The 15,626-nt window shown below is 44.3% G+C and overlaps 3 protein-coding genes across 9 annotated transcripts in view; 1 reads left to right on the top strand and 2 right to left on the bottom strand.

Annotated features, from left to right (window-relative positions):
* The window catches only part of abch1 (ATP-binding cassette, sub-family H, member 1), a gene marked incomplete at its 5' end in the record, with an annotated part of 28,110 nt that extends 23,240 nt beyond the window's left edge, over positions 1-4,870 (bottom strand). The window contains 5 exons of one of the 6 annotated variants that reach the window (XM_084020728.1): positions 433-587; positions 1,583-1,742; positions 2,358-2,506; positions 4,227-4,440; positions 4,603-4,698. In XM_084020728.1, coding sequence (XP_083876854.1) covers positions 433-587; positions 1,583-1,742; positions 2,358-2,491 — 449 coding nt within the window. Of the gene's footprint in view, positions 1-432; positions 588-1,582; positions 1,743-2,357; positions 2,507-3,619; positions 3,786-4,226; positions 4,738-4,798 lie in introns of those variants that run through there. The other 5 variants (XM_084020726.1, XM_084020725.1, XM_084020729.1 and 2 more) reach the window with 5 other exon arrangements.
* spred2b (sprouty related EVH1 domain containing 2b) overlaps positions 1-15,626 on the bottom strand; it is a 415,094-nt gene that overhangs the window by 143,794 nt on the left and 255,674 nt on the right. The gene's annotated exons all lie outside the window — the stretch shown is intronic.
* lgalslb (lectin, galactoside-binding-like b) lies at positions 7,115-13,907 on the top strand. 2 transcript variants are annotated; one of them, XM_084021120.1, is made up of 5 exons: positions 7,115-7,345; positions 7,831-7,904; positions 7,994-8,082; positions 8,914-9,100; positions 11,169-13,907. In XM_084021120.1, the coding sequence occupies exons 1-5, from the start codon at positions 7,309-7,311 to the stop codon at positions 11,310-11,312; spliced, it is 531 nt and encodes a 176-aa protein (XP_083877246.1). In that variant the 5' UTR covers positions 7,115-7,308; the 3' UTR covers positions 11,313-13,907. The 2 variants fall into 2 exon arrangements, with proteins under 2 accessions (XP_083877246.1, XP_083877245.1); XM_084021119.1 differs by having other exon boundaries at positions 7,116-7,341; positions 7,824-7,904.

Raw genomic sequence — 15,626 nt, forward strand, 5'->3', positions numbered from 1 at the left:
GAGGAGAGAGGGATTATATGTGTGTGTGTGTGTGTGTTTGTGGTATTTTCAGGTGTGAAATACCACACATATTTGCGTTAAGCTACAAACCGCTTAAATATCCTGCTGCAAAGAGCAAAACAGACTCAATGTTTGTTCAGTGTGCAGTTATTTCTGCAGTATATGGATGTTTTTATCATTCAGAGAACAGCAGATATATTGGTATCATCCACAGAACTGATGTCCAGATGGTTACTGATTAAACGATCTTGTCCAAAGTTCACCTGCAGCAAATGACTGAACTTTAGGCGGTTACACAAACAACTTCAGTTGTAAATGCAGCAGCCCGATGCCCAATAAAATGGACCCACCTTCGGTCCTGAGTTGTGTTCCCCTTCTCTCTGGAGAAGCTGCTGCATATTAAACTACACATTCTACTACATGTGGTTTCACCTGAGATTTCGGACCAGACTGTGCTTCTGAGGGAGATCCAGGAAGTCTATGAGGAAATCCATGCGCGCCTGTCTTTCCTTCGACGTCAGGCCGTGGATGCGGCCGAAGAAGGTCAAGGTGTCGCTGATGGTGAACTCACTGTACAACGCCAGCTCCTGTGCAACACAAAGACACATTTATCAGCGAGGAGAGGCTTGAAACTCAGGACCACGTCAAGCTGCAACATCAAATCAGGGCAACGGGAAAAATCATCGGCATTCAGAAGAAACAGCCAGTATCATGTGCACAAAACTCATCCAATAAAAACTGGAAATCCTTTTACACCGTCTTCACTCCAATTTCAGAGCTCGAAAAAACTAAAATCACAACAAGATAGTATCTTATGCAGACCCTTGACTTGACATTTTCTTAGAGCTTACATCACTACATTTCTTGTAATAATCTTACAGTACAGTATTTAATATACATTTAAATCAGGCTGCATGAATACATTTACCAAGAACAACAAATGAATAGATACATTATATATTGATAGCTTCTAGCTTCGAGTCAGTGAACTTCTCTGCATTTTGACACCGGACAACTCGAGCCAAGTTCACGGCAACGCTACAAGAATCGGACCCAACACATGAGGTGTCATGTGTCTTCCTCTCTGGGTCACAGATCACTTCCTGTGATGAATGTGATGCTAAGGGTTACACACAGGCGAGGACACACACCATGTGTGTTATCAGTCTCATCAGGTCTCCAGTCTGGTAATGAGACACACTCGGGTACAGGTCACTGCCTGCAGCCAAAGCTAATATAAAAAGACGCTGAGCAAGGCACTAAAATGTGGAGTTGAATGACTGTGGACTTGTGAGCCGCATGTTGCAAAATAAGGACCTTTTCGACTCTAATTGAATGTGAATTTAAGACCATTTTAGAGACCAAAGAGAGCTTACTGAATAGACAGGACAGGAAGTCTGCATGCAAAATAAATGCCTTGACTTTGCATGAATTTGGGCTTTTCCAAATATTTAATGCAAGCCTAGTTACATGCTGTGTGTGTGTGTGTGTGTGTGTGTGTGTGTGTTTTTATGTATATAACAAACACACATTTACACATACCTTTTAGTGAAAAATACATGATTTATGATGTGGCGTTTACCTGCGGCATGTAGCCGACCATCTTCCCCGGCACGTCATGACCAGGGTACGCAGGCGGCTTCCCCAACACGTTGATGTGACCCCGCGAGATTTTCAGAGTTCCCACGATGCATTTCAGGAGTGTAGTCTTCCCACATCCACTGGGCCCCAAAAGGCCGTAACTGCGACACAGAATCCACAGCAATTTAGATCAAACTAGACGGTTCTCAGAGTGATTTCACATAGTGAAACTAAACGAAATATTAATCCACAATGAAAATAACCGTTAGTTGCAGCTCAATCAGTTTTTAGAGTAAACAGTGTGTGGATTTGTCAGCAGGTGTTGGAACAGCTCTAACTAGCATGCTCAGTTGTTACTAATGTGAAGTGAAAGTGGACCACATTAGAGAAACTGTAGCTTCTGCTCAGATTATAAGTAGATAGTGTCTATGTAAACACCTCAAGATAACCAGATGACGATGTGAGATAAAAGGCAACGATGACTGCTGACTGGGAAGAAAAGTGTCTGTGGCTGTTTAGTGTTATAAAGGGAGTTAGACGTGTAAAATACAACTCAGAGTAAATCTTAAAATAGGCGGGTTTAGTTCACTTTTCAATACTTCTGTTTTTATGGCTTCCTTTGTCTTGTTTCGAGAGGAAACCGCTCTATTTTGTTTTCATCAACCAGACTGGTTAAAAAACTTGAAGTCCTTTGAAGCTGGTTTTGACCCACAAACGTCTTATCAATCCAGGACATGGGTCTGAAAACCTGGTTTGAGTCTGCGTGCTCCACTCACATGTGTCCCTGCGGTACCGTCAGGTTGAGGTTGTTGAGGACTTTCCGTTTGCTGTACGACCGGCACACATCTCGGCACTGGATTGCGGACTCCTGCTGTCGAGGAGGCAGAGACGCCTCCACATCAGCTGTCATGTCCCCCTCCTTCTGCTGGAAAAGAGGACAACACCCATCAAGTACGACAATAATAACTGTCCTCCATTATCTTCTGTATGTTGAGATATCATGATCACATATGCACATACTGTACACAATGATGACTTGTCTGACGAGCTGCATTTAAGAGATATTTATGATTCATATTTTGAATTCTGGAAGGTGGTTTTCAACAAACGAACGTGTGTTTTTTCTGCCACTGAACATGACATTTTGTTTGCAGGAATGAATGTAGAATACAGATACAGATACAGAAAGGACTTAGAATGTAAAGGGGAGATTCCCTCCTCTTTTATAGGAACAAGCTGCCATACATATTAAATTAACTTTGAAAATGCACTAATCCTCCGTTAAACAACCTCTTAAGACAAAAAAATGTGCATTCCTGAATATGCTAAATAAGCAACCTCAAAACTTTTCACCTGGATAACAGTTCATCAGCAAACACGTCAACAGTGAGGGAATCCTGTGCAAAAGTGTGTGGCTCCATCAGGTGGAGTGGTGGTGCTTTATATAGGCTTTACTGCAAGCATGTGAATGACAATGTAAACCGCAAATAAGTAGTCCAGCAGGGAACCACCAAGGCAGCGGGGAAGAAACTGCCCTTTAACCCCAAAAGTCCAACATGAATCTCACTTCTGGCACAAGATTCTGAAACAGCTGTTACCTTGACATTCCTGTTGTTTATTTTTTGCATCTTGTCAAGCTGCCGCAGACACAAGTATTTGGGTGGTAAAACAATCTTTTTCACACTAATCTCTAATAATGGCCTTCTTTCACGGTTTCCCCCGGTCTGCAACTAACTCCCTCCTTTAATCCAGCGTCTCTCATTTTCCAGTGAGGGGATTAGGGAGCTTGCATTGCGTAATCTGGCACATTTGGTCGGCCTCACCTTTGGCACTATAGCCTAAATCTGCAAAATATATACCCAAAGGTGGATTTCACCAACGCTCTGAGTGAAGCTGGAGGTCATGCTCGTTTTTAGACAACAAGCTGATTTTAAAAACCAATAAATATCCATCAGTGCCAACTGAGTCTGGAAACACACGCCGACAGCAACTAGCAACTTTGATGGAGGATAAAGCAGCGATGCAAGCAAACACTCACCCTGCGAGGAGATGGAGGCAAAAACAAGAGCAGAAGTGGAAAGGATGAGGAGCAGCTGATGAGTGAGTGCACTGACTGAAGACAGCTAAAGAGCATATGACACAAACATCTCCGCCCAGTGAATGCAAAGTGGAAGAACAGGTTGAGTGCAGCAGCCGGCAGGTGGAGAACGGATGCTTTCTGAAGAATACCCACCCTTCTCCTGGAACAGGTGGCGTATACTCACATGACCAACTATACAACATCATTTTTCATCTATTTTTTGAGACATTTTGCACACAAAAAAAACCCTAAATGAGTTCACTGTTTCCTGTCATAAATGTAAAACGTTGGGCATTTTGAATGAAGTAGCTAAGGACATACATTTGGGCTCTGGCAATTTGAGATGTTGAGGTTCTGAGTGTTTGATAAACTACTCCAAATCCATGTTTGAAAACAAATAAGATAACGAGTCTCCAAAGAGAAGGTTGATGAACGGGCTTGTAATTGGAGAAAACTCCACACTGTGCCTCTGCTGATAAAATATGCCCTCAATAAACCCAACAAAGCCTCCTTTTTCATCCACACTCTGTTCTGCTCTGTTGATCAGGAGGAAAAGAAACCCTACCTCGGCTGCCAAGTTGTTGCCAAGTTGCGACACCGCCAAGTGGGTGAAAACGGGCTCGACAGGCGCGCGAATCTCTCCGGATACGAGACGCAAACCGTCGGAGAGAGAAAGGCCACTGTCCGGCTATCTCTACGCAGAGCCTCGGTCCCCTGCATCCACCGAGCTGCTGCTGCTGCACTTTCACACAGGATGCGAAGCGCTGCTGCGTGCACCTCTCTCTCTCTCTCTCTCTCTCTCTCTCTCTCTCTCTCTCTCTCTCTCTCTCTCTCTCTCTCTCTCTCTCGCTCTCTCTCTCTCTCTCTCCCTGTTGCAGGAACGATACATGCCCACGCTCCCTTCATCTTTTACTAATTGTCTGGATATTGTGTCAGTAAACAGACGACGTGGTTGCGGTCGGCGCGGCGGCGTCCATCCTGCAGAGTCCGTCTCCATCGCGCTGCAGCGGCGCAGGGACGAGTGGAGAGGCCTGCTGCTGCTGCTGGAGACGCTCCCAGTCCTGGACGTGCTCGGCAGAGACCGCGTCCTCAATTATAACAATGATCCACACACACATACACGACAAAGCATCTTACCCGCTCCTCCATCTCGGTGCAGTCTGCAGGTCCCGCCGATGGAGCATCCCGACCGGCAGCCTCCGCGGCCATGGATGCAGGGGGGGGGGGGGCGGACCAGAGCGGAGGAGAGAGAGAGAGAGAGAGGGGGGGGGAGGGAGAGAGAGAGGAGGGGGGATATAGAGGGAGAGAGATGCGCCTTGTATCCAGAAGTAATGTGACAGTGTGTTCCCCCTTTGAAGTGTTCGAGCACCGACTCTGACGCCACAGGTTCACTTGTAAACGCCGTGAACGAGCCGCGGTGCATGTGGCTGCAGACCACGTGAACTGACCTGTAGCTGCCGGCTGGTCAGGATCCACCGCAACTAATGATGGCCTTCTTCCTTCATTCAAATAAATAATTCGTCCAAAATATTTCGTGAAAGAAGGCTAATGTTTTGTGAAGTCTTCTGTCTGTCTTTCATTCTGACTCACAGTCGTTGTTGTTGTTGTTTTTAATAAATTAAGTGAAACTCAATTTTATTTGACTTTATATTCTATAACACAATTTCACTGGATGTGTTGGTATTATTGACAGTGTAACCAACCTGCCTGGAGGACTGATGGCCTGCAGTCATCTCATTTAGCGGTGTGTGTTATGTGGGCTTGTTCGGTAGCGTTAATTCTATCAGACTGGTTCAGAGAAAACTGTCCAAACCTTCCACTCCGAGCATCTTTGAAATGTTTTCTTTCATCCAAACTCGACAAAGATGATTTACGAAGCAGTCATGTGGTCATTTATTTTGAAAAATATGGTTTTAGATTGTGGTGTAGTTCCTAAGTAGACCACACGATGGAAGCACGACACAAGAGGCTCATCGATGCGTAACAGAAAAGATTTGAATGCTTAAAAGGAGGAAAAGCAACGTATTTGTTCGATAACTGTTCTGCCTTACATCCAATCAGATCAGTTCAGCAGCTGAAATCGATCAGAACAAAGATGGGTTTACAGCAAATACATCCTTTCTGAGTTGGATTTAGAAACACAGATCCAGACCAATCAGGGAGAGGCTTGATCTGGCCTGTAGCTACATGTGGGCTTTGACATATCCAGCTTAAATATCATATCTCGATTAAACAGGCATTACAAGCCTATAGCTTGTGGTTCCTGAGAGCCAACACTTTAGGGGCCAGACCAGGAGAGACACTTGTTTTTGATCCCGTTTGAATTGTATGACAAATATAATGATGACATGATGTTTGTTGATTTAAAGGATTTTTTGTGCAGTCAAGAAAGTCTCAGTCATGAAGTGAAACTGCTCAGTGAATGACATCCATTGTCTTGCACACGATTTACCTGAGGGGGAACCGGTGTGTGGGCGCTAAACTTCCACTGTGAACCAGTGAGTCAGGACGTTGTTGTCAGCTGTATCTCTGCCATGTGACGGCGTGCAGAGCAGCAGCCATTAGCCAGAGATAACATGCACTTCAAGGCTTGCTGCAAGTTTACAACAAATGGACAATATTCACTGCTCAGTTAGATAGTTTGAGTATGGATCAGGATGCTACTGTTGCCACAATGCTTTATGTGACCACACATGTTACAACTGTGTGTGCTTCAAATCCCTTTGTGGGGAATAAAAAAACAACCCAAAAACAATGATGTCAAACATTAAATTAGTCTAGATGAATCAATGGATCAGCAGCCGATTATCCAAAAACAGTATACATACCAACACTCCATAGAATACACTATAAATAATATACAATAATAAACAACAACAATCTCATGTGTAATGCTTGAAGGTACTAAATGGCTGATATAAACAGCTTTTAATTGGCCGATGCATCAACCATCTATGGAAATGGCCTTTTGACATTTTGCTTAATCTTGTAATGCCTTTAATTGTCCACAGGGGGGAAGAACGGAGCAGTAGAGAGACGTTTGCATGCACAGGAATGGACAGACAGGGAGGAATGGGAGTTTGGGCTGAAGTCACGGAGACAGCGTGAATTTCCATTTCATTCAACGAAAATCAATTAAAGCCCCGAGCTATTTATAGCCACGTGTAGTGTAGCCTACGAGTGCACGAGACACAACCGAGTCACATTTAACCTGAATGCAGGTCACGCGCGTGCAGCACTCATTCAATCTAATTATAAACGGGATTGGTCTGTTGTTGTTTTGTTCCCATGTCGAAATAAAAACGTCCACAGAGCGCGTTGCCTGATTGGGTGAAGGGCTGAGGGAAATCTGTGTGATTAGCCTTCTCCAACAGACGGGGATTAAGCTTTTAGTCTGTAATTATTATAAAGCATACGTCAGCGCATATATCCACCCATTCCAGGGAGAGAGAGAGAGAGAGAGAGAGAGGAGGAGGGATGTCCCGCTGGGAGGCTGTGTGAGGCCCCCGGTCAGACGCGCAGAGACCCAGGAACAGGAACATCCTCCTGAGTCAGTGCCACGACGCTCACACGCCACACTCCCGGCAGGCAGGACTCTTCCGCTGCCTCCGCTCCGACAACAAGCATCCTATGCTATTCTGCTCAAGATGGCGGTGCAGGCAGCGGCAAAGGACGGGATAGTGAGTATCTGTGGAGCTGTATGGGAGCCGGGTGTTAGCATGTGTGTTCGCTGTGTATTTCCCAAGCCTTACGGTGCGCGGATTTGATGCAAGTAATGTCGATTATCCGGCGCTTATCGTAAATGCGGAGCGGCGTCCTGTGCGCAGTGCATTCACGGCGCACGGAGACTCCTCTTTCATCCGCTGCTGCCGGCGGAGGAAAGCCAATATGTTGCGGGGGGGGGGGGGGGCGAAATGCATCGCAGCGCAAAATGTGCAAAAATGTGCTTGTTTTTATGAGGCTAATTTCTGCGGGGATAACGGGCCCGCGGTGGGATCTCCGGTAACGTGACAGCTCCCGTCATTGTCGGGGACAGACGCATGCAAGGCCACACTGTGTGTTTGACGGGCAGGCCTGCTGCAGCGCGCGTTACCTGTGTCCATCCCACCTGGTGGAGCCGTGAATGACAGTGTGCCTCCTGTGCGTTTTGTCGCTGCTGCAGATGAAAGACGAGCATCTGAACGAGTCGCTGGGGAACCCCGGCCTCATCTCACCTGACAAGGAGGATTTATCCCGCCTGCTGGTATGCATGATGTCCGGGTGGGGGGGCTCTTAAGTTGTATTGTTTGATGCTCTTTCTCCTGCTTAATACATTCAAATTGCTTTGCATAGACGGTGCCGTTCAACGGGCGCATCCGGGGCGGCATGCGGCCAGGGAAGAAGATTATAGTGATGGGCATTGTGGAGCTGGAGCCAGACAGGTAGGAGACACCGAACAATGCACACGCATGGTCCTTATCTACTGGTGTCATCACGTTTAAAACAGATCATCTGATCTCACTGATAGAGGCTTGTTTCTGCTCTGGAGCCAGTCAGCCCGTCCAGGGCGCTTTGCGTGGGCAGAGGAGAGAACAGTGGCTTCTTAAGTATGCAGAGACAGGGCGTTCCCCAAACCAGCAGGGAGGAAAAAAAGGGGGATGAAAATGGAAACAACAAAAAAAAGAGAGCTGGTGGAGCAGAGTTGTTTGGGTGTGTCCTCGCCCAACATGGAAACTTGTGTCAGACTTGGAAGAAACCTCCCCATGACCTCATCGTGTTCAGAGTTTTCATGGCAAAGTTCATGTGAACGTCCTGACAGCAGCTCCACAGCGCTCTGTTGCATCCCGGCTACTTCAAACAGCCTCTTCCTGGCTTTTGATCTACTTTTACACCCAACATCTTATTTCATTCTTTAATTTCATTTATTGTATTAATTAGGTTTCACTGCCTTTTATGTCTTTAATTGTGTATACATGTAGTGGTGGAAGATCAAAACCCATCTTCAGCTTCAGGGAAAGCACTTGGGGCTCAACTCATGTGCTGTATAGGTTAAATAAACTGACTTGACTCAAACACTCACACAAAGATGCTTGTGTGTAAACAGCACAGCTACGGGGGAGGGGGGAAGCGAGCCACAGGGATTATGCATAATTAACACACAATGGGTCTGCTTTTACACAGCAGCGGCAGAATTATGCATTTGACTTATCCCGGATTAGCTCTCGGATTCATATGCTGCCCGTCTGACCCCCCTGTTTCCCGTCCTCCCTCAGCTTTGACGTGAGCCTGACCTGCGGCCGCGACTCCGACAAGGAGGAGACTCTGCATGACGTGGCCCTGAAGCTCACCGCCCGCTTCACCGATCGCCAGTTCCTGCGCAGCGCCCGCATCTCTGGGAAGTGGACCGCAGATGAGCCGTCCACCGCCTACTTCCCCTTCATCCCCGATCAGCCTTTTAGGGTAAAGACCTTTATTTACATTCACGTGCCAGATGGTTCTGTGGCGCCCTGGTTGCAAAGCAGGTTCTTGTTGAAAACGTGTGCTTTACAGTTTCTTTTACACCCTGGGTCTCATTTCCACTCAGATGTCACTAAACCCCCAGTGAAACCATATTATCTAAACCAGATTTACCATCAGTTAGAATAGGATGTCTAACCTCAAATGCTCAAGGCTGAGGCATGCTTGAAAATAACATGTTCAGAAGATGTCCACATCAGGAGGCCGTGTGTTTTGGTAGCTGTTTCAGGACTGACTCTGCAAAAAAACAAAAAATCTGACAAAGACAAAAACTGTGCAAAATAGTCTGTGTGGGAATGTAGAACGGAAACAATGCAGGGTGAGCCATAATTGTTCCGTTTGGAACGGCCAAATCTTTCCTGCGAGTCATTCATAGTGTTGCACGAGTGTGTGCATGCAAAAAGAGACGGAAGTAATTGTGTTGGAGAACAAAGACTCCGTTTCACACCTGGCGATCTGAAGTTGATCCTCCGATTGTTAGTCCTCAGCTGCTGTGACACAATCCATCAAGCGCTTGAGATCAGCTTGAAAAGATAAGGAGCTATAATTAGAGGAACATTTAGTGGAGTAGTTGAATGACAGAAAAAGTCAGCAGTTTTGGTAATGAATTGTCTGAGCAAGAATGCTCCCACCTTTGTGCCACAGCATTTATCTTTGGACCTTTTTTGATTTAATTTCCCTACGTAGCTTGTTGGTTGTTTCCTTGTCGTTTCTCGTCTCCAAGCAATCCACTGTAAGAGAAATCAGAGACAAACATGCTTTCCATGCTCCATCGTTTAGATGCAAATACCGGCTGCATCAAGTCTGTTAACTGCTTTAGGGTCAGCATCAGCTGTCTGTGTCGGATGAGGCCGAGCAGCAGCAGCACACATGCATGATGAGTAATTCTCATAAGACCTGAGGTCCTGTCCGCTCTAATAACTATGAAAATGTGAATGAGTAACACATATGGTGTTCGCCTATAAATATCTGGTCATGTAACAATCCAACGTGACAAACAGCCTTAAACAGGCCGTTATGTACCGTTATTTCTACCAAGACCAAGGCTCGGGCCTGAATATCAAAGATGTGGCAGTGGCCAACTTTGGCCTATTTTTAGAGCCGATCCCTGCGTCTGGTTATGTAACATCAGCTCTCTGATAGTGCCATTGTTTGTGGTCGCAGCGTGACTGAGCAGGTCAGCACAGTCATGACTCCGTCAAACGCTGAAGGCTGGAGATTAAGGCTGTCATGCAGATGGCTTCCAACGAACCGCCTCATGGATTCAGACACATGATGTGCTGTGTGTCGTTGTCTTTGGTGTTTACTCGCTGGCATTTTTGTGTCTGGTTTTTTCAGGTTCACACAGTGTGCAGCTGCAGGCCAGTGATTGTGAGCAAAAAGGACGTGGACTTGATTGATCTTTTAACGTGTTTTTGTGCAAGTTAAAATATAAACAGCGATTATTAAGCACGCGTCAGGATTGTGATTCATACTTTAGACTCTTTAAGCAGGATTACTAAATAACACCCATCTCATCAAGTCCACAAAATGTTGTGTTCAGTAGTTGTTTTCTGTATTTAAAATCTAAATCTGCACTAAAAGTCTGCGCGTTAAAGTCAGGAGAGGTCAACACTGACATTTTATTTTCTTGCAGAGAGTTAGATGAGAAGATCAATACAACTCTCCTGTCTGTCTAAAATATGAGGCTGGACCTTATTAGCAGAGCCCAGAAACAGGAAACAGGAAACAGCTGTCATTTTTACACTTTTTGTTTTTGTACAAATAGAGCTTTAAATGTGCCGGTCTTTGTGCTAAGCTAACCGTCTCCAGGTTGTATCTTCATACTTACTGTAAGGACTCCTCATCTCACTCTTAAGACGGTGAACAAGCCAATTTCCCAAAGTGTCTAGCTATTAATCTGCCTTCATTGCAGTGTGATGCTCCAGTGCTAATGTCATTGTTTCTTCATGGACTGAATATAAAATGTAAAAGCTTAATCTCCGTCTTTTTGTCCTTCTCCTCCCTGCAGATCGAGATCCACTGTGAGCACCAGAGGTTCCGGATATTCGTGGACGGACACCAGCTCTTTGACTTTTATCACAAAGTGAAATGTTTCTCCTCCATCGACACGGTACAGATACAAGGAGATCTACACATCACCAAGCTGGGTTAACACCCCACTCCTCCCACTCTGCAAGTCCTGTGTGTGTGTGTGAAGCAAGGACTTGACCACAGTTGACCACACACACACACACGTGCGCCTGTTAGGTTATCATCCATAACCCATCATGCAACACTGCAGCAGTGAAACAAACGGAAAAGGGCTCCGGCGGTGACAGGTTAAGATTTCTTCTGCTACATTTTTCATTCACTTCTTTCCACTCGTTTCTGATGTGACGGTGTTTTGACGGTGGTTTTCTCTTTGAAGCCCCAGTTTTGTCAGATCAGGGATCTCACGGCTTATTAATAGCACATTCATATTTAATATTAAGGGATGCTGAGATAGAGGCAGGTGTGGAGTGTTTTCAGGAAGGGGAAAAATAATAACTCCGATGTCACAGAAGTGGCCAAATATCTGGCAGCTAATATGAACTAAGTTATAGGTGAAAATCTCTATCTCCAAAACATTTTGGCTACACTGGACAGTGTGTGTACTTTAGCTAAAACGAGACACTGTTCATAGCTTGTGACTAATAATCAGTGTTAAGATGCTCAATCTGAGCCTTGACTGATTCCCACAAACAGGATTCATAAACAGTAGATTTCACTCCAGCTGTATTCTTTTTCTCTCTGCTGATGTATCTCCCAACTCCATACGGCATTCCCCCACCCCTCCCCTGGGCTTATCCCAGTTGTCACGGTAACACGCTGCAGTCTCACCGACCCAATTCCCCCAAAATGAGGATTATATCATGACGAGATGTCACAGGAAGCATCATGTCCTGTACGCTGCGTGTGTTGGTGGTGTGAGCCGTCCTGCAGATACAAACCCCTGTGTGCCGGACAGGAAGTAGCTTTACGCCTCAGGAGAAATGGCTTTTAAATTAGTTTGGAAATTGTCTCTCCGCTGTGACGTAAACCTCATCTAAATTGTACGCTAAGCCAATACGCAACCCGTTCTCATGAAACATCTTCAGACAGATTTCAGAGAAACTGCATGAGAGTGTGCGGGTGTTAAACTAAAGTCAGACACAACCAGGATCAGATCCCCCTGGTATTTTGAATGTATAGTGTTCATGTTTCTATAGTAGCATAGAAGATATACAGTAGTGTTGCACACTTGCGCTCACAGTTTTTTGGTGGTATGACTGGTGCTGTTTCTAGTCCGTTTTCAGCCCTGCGGTACGTCTCTTGTGTTTCATGGCTTTTTAAAGTGTTTCCTGAACCATTCCACTTCAGCGTTTTGTCCACAGGGAGACAGACAGACGTTATAACGCAGATGCATCCTTGTTTTCCTGCAGCCAGCAGGTGGTTTTTACTCGTCAAACAGGCACACTTACACTTTTCCTTCACTGAGGCAGAAAGGACGTTGTAGTGACTTCACAGTAATAGCAGAGATTATCTGCAAACACACTGTATTACACATATTATGTCTTAAGTGCTCTGTTTATAACGGTATTAGCTTCCACACAAACAGTAGGACTAGGTAGGAATTTGGTTCATATTCATGGATTATAAATATGTGATCCAAAAAACATTAGTTAAATGTTTATTAACACAAATAAAGTCATTATTTACAACTTTTAAAAGGATGACTCATCGGAAAGGTTGGCGAAACTAAAAATGTATGGCACGCTCATAATGCTGTGTCATGGTTCGTATCCTCGCAGAGAGTCGTAGACAGATCCACAAGGCTGCACAGCTTAAGATTTAGACATTTTTACACTTGAGTTTTGATCCAAACAACCTTCTTGCTGCTGTGAATTTGGAGATAGCCATGACATCTGTGCACTGACTTCGCTGCAGGGCACACTGGGTATGACGTGCACCTTCTGAGCAAACCTTGAGGAAACCTCCTGTGTTGAACACCTCGTTATTGGGCTGCAACTGTGTGGCTTTCCATGCATACATGCACTGAGGATTTACTGGCTCCTTTCATGTAGCAATAAGCTCGCTGCTCGAGGACTGGCTGCTCTGGAGCAGCGCTTGTTTTCTCCTGGTTGGTCACGCTGGGTCTTCCTCAGCGCCTCGTTTATTTTCGGACACAAACAGGAAGTGAGTACAGTTTGGTATGAGAGGGCAGCGAGAGGAGCGGCCTCGTTAACTGCAATGTTACAACAGAACAAACGCGTATAATAATGTGTAATTGTGTTGACCGGCTGTGGGTCTTTTTGGATACTGTTTTTGTGTTCTTTGTATTGACCGGTGACTATTCATTTGTAAGGCCACAGTCTCCTTTTTTAATAATGTTAATACACCATGTGAAGTTTATCACTCAGCAGTACGTTTCATGGGTGTATTGAAGTAAGAGCTGCAACAATGAATCGATTAGTTAGTCAACTAATGAATTAACCGCCAACTATTTCGATAATCGATGAATCCGTTTGAGTAAAAAAAAAAAAAGAAATACTTTGATTCCAGCTTCTTTACTCCTGACAGTTCCTGAATATCTTGAGTTGTGGACAGAACGAGACCTTTGAGTACGTCATCTTTGGTTTTAGGGAACGCAGATGGACATTTTTCAGCATTTTCTGACTTTTTCTAGAAAAAAAAACTGATCGATAATTGAGAAAATATTTGACGGATCAATTGACAGTGTAAATAAAATTTTAAAAAAGAATCGTCATTTGCAGCCCTCAGTAAATTATGGTGGAAGGAGATTAATAATTCAAGGCTTCCTGAATTAAAGGGCTCTAACCAGGGAGTGCGTTTATTGTATGTGTGTGAGTGTTTCTCTCAACACAGCCTCAACATATATTGTGTTCCCTCCTGAAATATGGTGTTAAATAGTCCCAGTCCCTGATCTCCTGATAGGTCTTTTGAAGATCCTGGGAAATGATTCTTGCCTCTAAACTATGATCTTAATAATTCCTCAACCCTTTAAAAATACAAATGAATGTAATTCTCTTCCTGATTGTAATCTGATGATAAAAATGCAGGTTTCGTATATAAAGTAGACCACCCTTCCTATCCTCAGATAAAGAGAGGAGGGCGTCTGTTGTAAAGCAGTTTATTTGACCCACGTCTGTATGTTACCCTGCTTTTGGACTTTAGATGTACATATTTATGAATGAGGCCTCGCAGGCTTCGCTGTTACACGAGGAAGCTGAGTTACAAGCGTTTTTGTTGTGCATGTAAGCTAGTACCTGGTATTACGTATACATCTACGGTTGGTGTTTAATTGCCAGTTTTCGTTCCAGTCAAGCATGCTCTTATGTTTTCTTCCAATCCGCTGCATCAGGCGTGTTTCAAGGGCAGACTCTCCTTTGACCTGTTTACCTTTTATAGCCTAGTATTTATGAAGATTTCAGTTTAGTACTTAGCAAATCAAATTCTCTGGACACCCCAGACACTAAAGTATCTAAATCAAGCTTTTTTTTTTACCCCCAGTAGATGCAATACACAATTTCTTTCTAAAAAAGTGCTAAAATGTTGTGAGAATGGCTACACCATTTCTGAAGTGTCCTCTGAGTAGAAGTAGGCTGATCCGCTGCTGATGTATTGTGTGGTTTCTGGTTTTTCAGCAGGGTTGTGTGTGGTAACGTCATACCTAATGTATTGGTAACCTGTTCATTTTTGCTGTTTATATGAAGGCATCTTGAAAAGCTGTATGTTTTTTTTATAATGATTAAAGTAACTGAGGTCAAATATTGCATATTGTACTTTCCTGTATGACAAAATGAAAAAGGACTATAGAGAGGCAGGCCCCCCCACCGGCGCCCCCCATGGGACCATCCTGGTACCAAACAGACATTGTAGCCTCAGAAAGATGCCACTTGCGCAACATTTGGGAGCTTCTTCTTTCAAATGACATACAATCACGTTCACAGTCTTATACTTCAGTTATACGACGAAATGCAACTTCTGAACGTGTAAAATTATCTTTGAAATGTATAAACATGTGTTATTCATGACACAATTCATAGGCGATCAGAAATAAATACATTTTCTTGTTGATGACTACCATACATATTTAAAAAAAAATATGTATCCCATGGGAACACCAAGGGGCGGGACTTAGCCTCTATTGGGTCCAAGATTATTTTCTTTTAACCATCATTTTGACTTGTAATGTGCCAAGTCTGAGGATCACCAGGGTGTTTTGGATCTTCTGGAAGTTACCAAGCATCATGTTTAAAAAAACTAAACAGGAGCTTTTGTATTTGATATGATGCAAATGCCCCAAATATCCTGAGATGACCCTGATTTTGTACCGGTGTTTAGATGAAGACAGGACACTCTACAGTTGTGTTAGACCTTTCCATGTGTTTTTTTTTCTTCTTCTTCATACTTTTGTAAAAACAGCTACTTTGCAAACCAATAAACT

This window comes from Eutrigla gurnardus (assembly GCF_963514095.1).
Source record: "Eutrigla gurnardus genome assembly, chromosome: 11".
NCBI classification, from domain to species: Eukaryota; Metazoa; Chordata; class Actinopteri; order Perciformes; family Triglidae; genus Eutrigla; species Eutrigla gurnardus.

What these genes read in the sequence shown, in the direction of transcription:
- lgalslb (XM_084021119.1), top strand. Translation starts at nt 7,309, where the DNA reads ATGGCGGTGCAGGCAGCGGCAAAGGACGGGATA. An exon ending in AGGATTTATCCCGCCTGCTG is followed by an intron (nt 7,905 to 7,993) that starts GTATGCATGATG and finishes TGCTTTGCATAG; the next exon opens with ACGGTGCCGTTCAACGGGCG. An exon ending in TCCCCGATCAGCCTTTTAGG is followed by an intron (nt 9,101 to 11,168) that starts GTAAAGACCTTT and finishes TCCTCCCTGCAG; the next exon opens with ATCGAGATCCACTGTGAGCA.